Below are 10,612 nucleotides of genomic sequence, written 5' to 3' on the forward strand. Positions count from 1 at the left end.
CACTGATCATTCTATTAAATCATTGATCTTAAATATTAGATAATACAATATATATATTACATAGTTGATGGAACAAATGTGCTGGTGGATCGAATATTACGATGATACGTTATAACTTCATTTATTTTTGTTCATTGTGTACAGGTGTTACATTACACAATGTAAAAGGGCTTGTACTACATGAATGAGCGTTTAATATCAAATTTCATACAAAATATCTGCGCACCAATCTCCAATGTCTATATACCAGGCTTCATATCCCACATATTCTATCCATGCTATGTACTTAACCTCCTAATTGTTTATATAAAAGTGGAACATAATCGTCAAATTCTGCCTGGTACATGTTTCCAGCAATAGGGTCTCCCAGTTTGTATTTTGCAGCAAATTTTTTAATAGAAAAATTTGCTCGATTATCCCCACTGCGATTAGTCAGACGAGGTTCATTGAATGTAAGCTTTTGAGGCTGCTTATACAAAAGGAACACATAGCGATGAAGTCCAGTGCCTTCTGGTGGACCTGAACCAATGTACTGAGAGAGTACTTCACCTTTGGAAATATCAGAACCAGGAATGTTTCCTACCAACCAGTGGTGCCATTCACGAAATTTTGGTTCTTTGCGGCTTGGTGCATCTGGATCTGGAAGGAAAATATAATAAATTAATCTAACTGTTAATTAAAAACTACTATTATATGTGCGACCTATGCAATTTTACGCTTCCAAATGTCCTATGACTGGATAAAAATCTGCAGTTTAATTATAACATTTAATGGCAGGAAGAAATTTTTACATAGATACCATTTCTTTAGTTGTGTTAACAAAAATATGACATTACATTAAAACCTGCAGTGTAATTACTATAAAAATGTCAATATTCTTTCAATACGTACCAGTCATACAAAGGGTATAGAAAGCACTTGCATCGCCATCCCACTTAACAGAAGGTGGATCTTTCACCTGTGTCGGAGTCAACACTTTGCCAATTTCAATGGCAAGGTTATTTGGATAAGTGACCTGTAGTACATTTTGTGGAACCTTGTCTATAACGTCGGGTACGACACCATGAGTTTGCAACGCTTGAGCCATGGAAGACAAAAGACGAGTTCCAATTTCAACGAGAGGTTTTCTTGCAATTAATGAAGCTGAAAGTACACCAAGTAATAACAGACGACAGACTACGAAACTAACAAATAATCCATTCTTCGCAATCGTGACCAAACCAAAAATACAGCAAGGTTATCGCAAATGGTCAATATACAATTCGTACAAACAATTTGACCGATACTGAGCAACCGTTTTTGCATATAATCGATAATCTCTTATTAACTCGCAAAGAAAACAAAACATACAATAAAAAAAGAAAAACACAAACGAAGTAAGGTGAAAAAAAGAAAAGATCGCGTATTCTACGACACTAATTATTACGTGCTACATTGGGAGGAGAGTAATGTGACACGCTTTGAGCAATTTTTCTAATAGATATTACTTGCGTTAATTAAAAGCAGCATGACACCCAACACGGACTTTAACTCATAAATAAAATACTTTAAACTTTAAAGAAAGAATATTATGGAAGCTACGAATACAACTGACTTTGCAACAATCTTAGAAACCGGCACACTGTAGTCGATTCTTGTCCTTATCGTCCCCTCCTTTTGCGAACGTTTGCTCTATATAGATCGGCATACGCATTATATATGTAGTACATTGCAGAAGCCTGTAGCGCTGGCCAATCACGCGCACGAAATCATTTTTGTAAACATCGCTGTAATACACGCCATCTATCGGAATTCAGGTATTGACAACACATTTTTTTAATTATTGAATATTTATTAGAATATTAACGTATCTGATGAATTATTGCAAACATGTACATTATATTTCAAATGGAAATCTTTAATAATTTTCAAAATATAACAAAGATATCGACCTTTTGATCGAATTGCATCAGGTGTTCGAATGCTTGCATTATAAAATACGAATTTCAAATAAAGAAACATAAATGCAGAAACAAAATTATTTTAATGCTATATTATAATGAAATAATGCACTGTACACAGACTAAATGGAGACATATTTGATTTTTCTACATATCTTCCTACATATACGCATACGCGCACATGCATTATGTACATGTATACACATCATACGTACGTCATACAACATAAACTATCCATATACAACATTCGTACAAGCTTGCACATTTAAAGATATATTCATTTCTTCATAAACAATTGCTCTACACCCTTCTTTAGTCAGTGTAATCCACTTAAACATAATTTCTTTACACTGATGTACACATATGCGCTAAACTTTGGCGAACAAGAATATCAGGAAACAACAACGATGTTTGCAATCAATTTTTATGCGAAGACATTTCAAGGTCGTGCGAATCCGATGAAAATACGATATCGAATGGGTATGGATGAGAATCCTATCCGAGAGTATTATAATACAATTTTGTTCTACGACTGTTTTACTTCAATTTTCGTATTAATACTGTTTTGGTAATGTGACCTTCTTCGCATTAACTTGATATTTTTGCTGTCGTTGTCCTTTATCGTGCACGTGTACATGCTCTCTATATCATCTCTTTATAACTGATCAACTAAAAAAAATTAAGCGTATTCGCAAATTAAAGAAATTACTATTATTTACAGTAATATGTAGGAACGATCGTACAAATTTCACGCGCTAAAAGGAAAACGGTTTCCTTTTTCCTATTCCACTTTGTCATTATTTTAACTTTTAAATTTGCACCTTTATACAATTTTCTGCAAATTCTCTATCTCGAGCGTATTGATTGCTAATTATAGGAAAACAGAATAGAGATGAGAGGAACGAGGAAAGAAAAGAAAAGAGGTGGTAAAAGAAAGATAAGAAGTAGAAAGAGGAGAGAGGTAAAAGAGGAGATCAGGTAAATGACAGAAACGATAATGAGGAAAATGGAGATTTATCTAAAAACCTAGACGTTTCAGATTACTACGCGTTGCACAACCACTAAATCTTAATCTTTCACCTTGCCAGCTTTTACTTTTGCTTCGGAATTGTCTGAGATCGGCTTGGTGATCAGGATGGCTCATCGGTCGATAACCCTGTGGCGAACACAATTCCTTCTGTTCCCTGTAGAATTGCTCATATCCACCATGCAGCAAATAAACTTCCGGATAATAGAGAGCTGGATAATATTCCTTGTTACGCTGACGATCCAAACTTCGTAGAAATCGTGAGAGATTTGGACCTCGTTCCCACGAAAATTCACAATGAAACACTAGAATATTTCTTTTACTCGTATCTGGTTCAATTTCAGGCGTATTTTTCAGTGGATCTAATAGGGATTGCTCGATGAGATCTTTACTGTAAAGATTTAGAGCACCTTGAATATGACCTGCATCGAATTCGTACGGATAACGGCAATCTACGATTTCGAACGAATTAATTCTATCGTTAAATTCTCCACGTATTAAAGCGGCTAAGGTATCGACTGAAATCGATTTTAAATCTTCGTGATGACCAACAGCTAATGGCAGGACGCATGGTTTGCTGAAATCTCCTGTGAGATCGGTATCGGTGACGCTGCGATGAATAGCCGATTTGATGTGCGCGTGTGCTTCCAATTCTGAGGACACTTCTGTCTCTGTCCCAGTTTCCGTTTCTGTCTCCATTTCTATGTCAGTTTCCATTTTCATCTCTATTTCCATTTTCGTCGATATCGTTTCTATTACAGCTGCCGTCTCTATCCCTGATGTAGAAAAGCTCTTCTGTAACGACCTACACTTTGGCATCTCGAACATCATGGCTTCACCACTGCTACAATCTTTGACGGCTTCAAAGAAATTGTTGGATCTTCGCGATCTCTTGACTAGTCTCGGGCTCTCGTTCATCAGTGGTTCAGGCCGTTTCGAAGCTCGAGCAAACGGCAAATTGAAAGTATCTGCGTCGGTGTTCTCGTCGGTAATTTCAGCGATTCGTCGACGTCGTGCAACGGGTATAGTCGTCGCTAGTGGGCTACCATCGTCGAAATCTAGAGTCTTAGTCGATGAGTTCGCATTCGGAGAACGAAACAAGCAGGAACGTACTTTCGAAAGCGACGAGATCTTTTGATTTTCCTTTTCATATTGCAATGACAATGAGCGTCTGAAGCTTCCGCTTGTGCCGCGGTAGGTACGTGGATATTCGGGCGTGCTCTGATTACTTGAGTCAGGATTCGTTGATGTATTCGCGATCTCGGCACCGACGATATTGCCGCAGAGTAAAGTGGAGATACCATTCGGTAATTGCGTCGCATCGTCCAAATTCTCGGTATCTACCAGATCGTTGAACCCATCATCCATACTCTCGTAACCGGATGAAATGCTTCGAAAGAGGGAACATCGTGCGATTCGTGCTCGGTGTGGCGATGATCGTACCGGCGACTCCATCGGACTCCGAGATTCGATAGACATTCGACGTGGAGCAACGGCCAAGGGCTCCGCAAATCGAAATCTATCTCGCCTCGATTTTTCCTCTTTCTCATTGAAGCTCGCTCCATATCCGCTGTCCTGGCTATTCGGATCGCAATCTTCTAAAGGATGGCGGGTCCTTTTTGTACCGGCGATCTATTACACATTAAAATACATTAATTAGACTTGAGTATTTATCACACTCTATCGAATTAATTTTGTCTTTTGACGCTTATCGTTTGACCATGTTAAAAACTTTTAAAGACCGACCCGGTGTGGCGCTTCAGAATGTGACACGCCGGTTGTTCAGAATACAGATAACGAAAACTAATTCAGTCCGAGTCTAGATTAATCGACAGATTAGATTCGATTTAATTCAATTCAAAATACAACAGAAACGGAAGTGTCACTTTGACGCGCGCCCCCGTATGTGATAACTATTTTAAATATATTCAAGATGTTGAAAGTGAGCGATAAATAGCCACGAATAATGTAGGAACAGGTGCATATTTTTCTTAACGCGACGATACAAAAGGTGATGTTTTACGCTTGTCCGTAATTTAATGAAAGAGCACTAGTTAGAATTAATAAGGGTAACAAAAAAAAAAAGAAGAAGAAAAAATGGAAAAAGAAGTCGAAATATGCAAGAACATATGTATTGATAACAATACCTTTTGCGGGCTAGTACCATGCGGACTGTTATTTTCTTTGTCGATAGATGGCGAGACTGGCTCTGGACTGGAAAGACGTCGCGTAGCCATGCCAATTAGCCGGCGGACTTTTGGTTTAGGTTTCACTGCGCCGTTCGAAGTGTGTCTAATGTTAAATGCATCCTTGAAGAGACTGTAAAGAAAAGAAATAATTATTACATACCTTTCTACACACAGACACAATTGTATATACAATTACGAAAATACAATATCAGTTCAATGATAAACCTAACCTCTATAATTAGGTCCCGATAAAGATACGTATTTTGGAAGTTATAATTAAGAACAAAAGATTTCTCGAAATGAAGAAAATCACGCACCTTGAATTTCATTGAACACATCTTTAGGAATATTGCCACAGATATTATCGACATGTTTTACACGCAATAATATTCTACTGTGAATGAATGATTAACTTCTATAAATTGCCTCGAAATTAATCGCGTTTCTTCTTTCCTAAACACAGTTACACAATGTTAAAATAGAATTCTACGCGATTTACAAAGCTGAGCGATACAAAAGAACACGCTGTCGTTCGCACATTGCCGTTTCATTAACAAAACTTACTGCCAGAATACTTTACATATGTACAACATGAGGAAATATGGTAGAACGAGAGCGCGCCAACTGAATGCGCTTGCGCGTGAGCACCACATGCACTTAGCAGACGCGCAAAACTGATTTCACCGGTATATCTATTTTCGCAGTTTAGAAATCACTGATCCATGTATAATAAGAGCGTATAATGCGTAGAAGACACAGGATAAGACCTAATATAGTTTTAATAGGTGAAATTGTGGACATGTTACTAAGAATTCTTTACGAACATATTGGATTCCAAAAACACGTAGATGCAATGTAAACAAATTTCCCCTATGTACATATACTTCACTGAATTTGCACTGAATTTACAGACACATATTCACACGCGCGTTCACACGAAAAGTACGAGACGAAAGAAACGAAAAATCGACATAGCTCGGAAGCAGAAAATTAGCGTTATTATGATATATACCTTGTATATTGCCACACTTCACACGAATTATTAACATCTTGCCAGAACATAGCGATCAATGACGAAACACGAAGTCACAGTTAAAACCAGTCGATGATAACAAACGAGAAGAAAAAGAACTGTGCGAGTCAAGAAATCACAGTACAGAACGGCCGTATTTATCAAATTAAAAAATAAAATGGTATGTAAAAGCTCGAACGATAACCCGCCACTCGTTACATCGACTGTGGACTCGAAACGACGCACGGCAACCCGCAAAGTCGCGTACTATCTGAGTGGCCTGGCGGGAAGTCAGTCTTTATATGTGGCAGCCTGGTGTGGTGGGGGGAAAGGGCCGACCAATCGGTAACTGGGAAAGGGCCCGCCTAAATCTTCTCAGGGCGTACAGGGAGAACGGAACGCGGAATCCACTCTTTAGGGTAACCGCTATGGGGGGCCCTTTTCTGCCTCTTTGCCGCCGTGTTTCGTTACATCCGTTTGTTCGTTTACTCGATCGTTCGCCGATATTTACCAGTCGCTAAATCTATATGAAATGTACATATATATAGAAGCACACTTGCGTCTGCATATGTTCCCTTACGACTTTGTAAACTTCGATCTAGTTTCGAAATAAAAGTCTATTGAGAAAATTCTTTAACTATTTAAACCTCAGTAACTTCAGGTTTCTTCGCACACGCACGTTCGCTTACTTCTTGGCTTTGAAAAATGTTATGTCTTCAGTAGCTGACGAAAGTATCTGAATATTTATAGGAAGCTTCCATGAATACATGGCGCGTGTTACAGAAAACATTTCGAAATTTCATTAATATTGTAATGAGGTACAATTGTATCTCATACATACGATACTTGAGTATCGTGATTACGTTGGTAACATCTGGTACGAGTCTGTTAATGTATATAGAAATTACAAGATATTCATCAGAAGCATACGCTCCATAAAGATTATCGGAGTATCTCGTACGTGAACAGTTAATTGCTCGTTATATTAATAATACATGATATTCTATTTTTGGCACAATTATATATTTAAAATTATTATTTATGTTCCACCCTAATATTTTAATAATTGTAAACTTATAATTGCAGTAAATTACATATTTGCAAAGTCTATACATACATATATATATATTATCGGATTGATCTTAAATTTTTAATTTAACCAACATGACCATGACGGTCGTGCCTCGTTGCAGTGTTAGAAATTATAAAATGTTTTATATAACGCGTGCAATATGAACGCAAAAATTCTCCACGGTAGATCTCCAAATTACTTTCGAGATCCATTGTATATTTGTTTCCAGTTCGAAAGCTTTTAAAGAACACCATATCTAAGGCACTCATTATCAAAGTTAATTAATATAGAAGAGACCGCGTTTTCAAAGGAATTATTTAACATATCTAGAGTTATCAAACCGACATATATATTATATTCAAGGAGGAAGGAAAAGGATAAGACGGAGGAGAAGACGAATAAAGAAGAAGAAGGAGAAGAAAAAAAGGAACATTTAAATCTATGCTGCTTATGTTCCCTTCTTTCTCGCGCTCGTGCCTATGTGTATACTCGGTCATTCACTGGCTAGCTCACTTTCGATACCAGGCCGGAAAAGGTTGCCGACCGTAGGAGTTGTTGCTCGCACTGAAAGGGCCTGTTCTCCTCTCTCTCTGTTACTACGCTCCTCTTTCCGTCGACTGATGCACCGACCATTCCGAAGGATGCAGCTCTCAGCAGGTACAGCTCGGTCCGTTTTTTCATTCTGCCGATCACAATGCTTCACCTGATCTCCGATACCACCCTCGCATTCTTTAAAGATTTTCACACGGACACGCCAGGTATGCGTTCGTAAGATTCAATCGCGCAAATAAGTTCGAAACGTATGTTTGCGCGTACATATGCATGTCTTATCTTGTTTAACCATAGGGATAAATAGGGAAAAGGGATAAATAGGGATAGCAGGTAGTAACTTCGCCACGCTAATTTATGCATTGCTTTCCTTGTCGTTAATAAAATTCCATTGGTACCCATCTCGTGCTTCCTGCTTGACATTTTATTGCACATTTTTTAACAATGCTCTCTTTTTTTCTATTTAATATAAATATACGTATATCTTTAACAACAAAGATTTCCTGGTAATTTATTTACGTTATCTTTTACTACGTATTTATTTATCTGCTCATTTATTATCAAAATCATTTAAAATCTAAAATATAAATCTTTTAATTTCTTTAGTCTGGGTTGTAAAGTTGTAGTTACCGCTTTACGCTTCTTACTTTTGTGTGGTAATCACGTATTGAAGCAATAAACGAAGGTTAGTTAAAAGACAGACGAAGTGAAAAAAAAAGAAGCGGAGGAGAGAAGTCGAAAAGAGGGTGAACAAATAAGGGACCGAAGGAATATAACGAACGATCCATCGGTCTGTTCCCAGCAGTCATAAATGCGAAGATTATTCGCTATAGGGCATCGAACGCGCGTAACGCACAGTGCGACCATGGGGGTAGCTCAGCTGCTTACTTTGCCATATATCGGGGGTTGCAAAGGCACCCCTCGCGTACAGCTGGCTGATTGTGCACCTTCTCCATCCTCGCGACACGTTATACCCGTACACCGGCTTTAGAGACAATATCTAATCCAACTTAGATAGCTTACTTGCGGAAAATCGTTAAAAAGTATACAGACCTGATATGAAAACCTGAATTCTTATCAATATATCAGTGCTATATACGAGTCAGTTATTTGCTTTTCAGCTAACTCCACAAATGAAGAAGTAGAGAGAGATTGATAAAATTACATTATGAGATAAGCGTCGATCAAATGCTTCGTCGTAAAAGTTTCAGAAATTTCAAAAAGTGATGTTAACCACATTGGCCTGTGAACGAGCTCGTATCATACACTATATCATACTATACCCGCTGCTTTTTATTCATTTCTTCGTTTCATTAGATACACGATTAACACCCAATTCTCAAGAAACAAATGACCTACTTCTATAAGTTCATTTGTCGCGAGAAGATGACGCAGGTAGATAACGATAAACCTTAAGGTAAATTTAAAAAAAGCAGCATCGTCTTCGACATCGTCATTTTTCTTTACCTCTCCATTTATGCAGTTGATTAACATGGTTTCTGAACGTAACATCGAAATCAAAAAACCAGACTTATCACGTTTTTTCTTTCCTGTGTGTGCGTGTAAGTACACACTCGGCACTGGTCCAGAAACCGTCTTCCGCGGGAAACGAACGGTTCGAACGTATAACGGACTGGAAGGGAACTGGGAACTTGGAATCGGGCAAACGCCTGGCTCCCTACGACTTTGATTTTTCTATAAGAAAGAGTGCAGATGGTCGTATCCATTGTGATGGTTGGCACGTGCCAACCATGGGTACCCTGATGGTGCACCGCTAAGTGCATATACGTGTGTACATGTAACAGACACTTTCCAAACGAGCGTGTGCTGTATGCACGCATGCGTGTACAAGATACGATCGTGTACGTGTAGATACATGAAGATACGTGTACGGTGGGTGAAACGTATATTTCTACACAAACGTATAATCGTGACGATGTCCCATTGACGTTTCATCAACGACACACATCGGCACGAAAACGTGGGGAGCCATTTACGTAATACCTGACGGGAGGACCTTACACTTTCAAGATTCTCTCCATTTTCGAGTATACATTATGATTGTTTATTTTTAATCAAATTCGTTGACATATTATCATACATCGTACAGTATACTATACATCGATCAATTCGATTTTGCGAATGAAGGCGTAACATAGGAAGTAAAATAATTGGATAAGTACGGAAATATAAAAATTATTCTGTCGTAAGTTGCGTTTGAGTGATACTTCATTGCTCTACCGACACAGATATATGATGTATATGCACCTTATGTTCATTCCGCGAACGTTTCACGACAAGAAGACACGAAATGTTTCGTGAAGATTGCACATGATCGATAGACATATAAAAATTGGATAAACGTAACATTATTGAAGAACGTAACAGAAATATTTTTACGTTTGTATAAAATGATGTATAAAATCTTATAAGAATAATAAATAGTTTATAGAAATTTACTACGGGAAGGAAAGTGTAACGATACATGAAACATAGCATACAGAGTTTCAAATACCAGAAGGTTCTAGGATTAATATAAAGGTAATAAGCAACAAAATATACCTGAAATTTAATATCAGATGTTTCATTAGTCTAATTTCAATTCGAAGGATTTATGGAACTATTGATTTCACTTACTGCAAAAAATTAAAGATTACTGAAACATCTGCTGTAACCTTAGTTACTTTACTTTATTACGTTACAGATAAAATTTCTCATAAGGGAAATGAAAACCTCCACCCTACTAATCCTTTAATTAATGGACATTTCCTCACCAGTTCAAAGAATATGAAGAATTCGGAATTTCCTGCGTTCTGTTGATCG

At 37.7% G+C, this 10,612-nt stretch overlaps 2 protein-coding genes across 3 annotated transcripts; both read right to left on the bottom strand.

The window, feature by feature from the left end:
• Positions 1-105: 105 nt before the first annotated feature.
• On the bottom strand, positions 106-1,733 carry LOC138184160 (protein D2). 2 transcript variants are annotated; one of them, XM_069121881.1, is made up of 3 exons: positions 1,595-1,733; positions 892-1,143; positions 106-639 (listed from the first exon to the last, which is right to left on the bottom strand). In XM_069121881.1, the coding sequence occupies exons 2-3, from the start codon at positions 1,085-1,087 to the stop codon at positions 287-289; spliced, it is 549 nt and encodes a 182-aa protein (XP_068977982.1). In that variant the 5' UTR covers positions 1,088-1,143; positions 1,595-1,733; the 3' UTR covers positions 106-286. The 2 variants fall into 2 exon arrangements, with proteins under 2 accessions (XP_068977982.1, XP_068977981.1); XM_069121880.1 differs by having other exon boundaries at positions 1,488-1,658.
• Positions 1,734-2,006: 273 nt separating this feature from the next.
• LOC138184156 (M-phase inducer phosphatase) lies at positions 2,007-6,278 on the bottom strand. Its single transcript, XM_069121853.1, has 3 exons — positions 6,169-6,278; positions 5,115-5,286; positions 2,007-4,599 (listed from the first exon to the last, which is right to left on the bottom strand). Exons 1-3 carry the CDS (start codon positions 6,216-6,218, stop codon positions 2,959-2,961), a joined length of 1,863 nt encoding a protein of 620 aa, XP_068977954.1. The 5' UTR covers positions 6,219-6,278; the 3' UTR covers positions 2,007-2,958.
• Positions 6,279-10,612: the final 4,334 nt, after the last annotated feature.

This window comes from Bombus flavifrons, chromosome 10, assembly GCF_040668555.2.
Source record: "Bombus flavifrons isolate JBK064 chromosome 10, iyBomFlav1_principal, whole genome shotgun sequence".
Taxonomy (NCBI): domain Eukaryota; kingdom Metazoa; phylum Arthropoda; class Insecta; order Hymenoptera; family Apidae; genus Bombus; species Bombus flavifrons.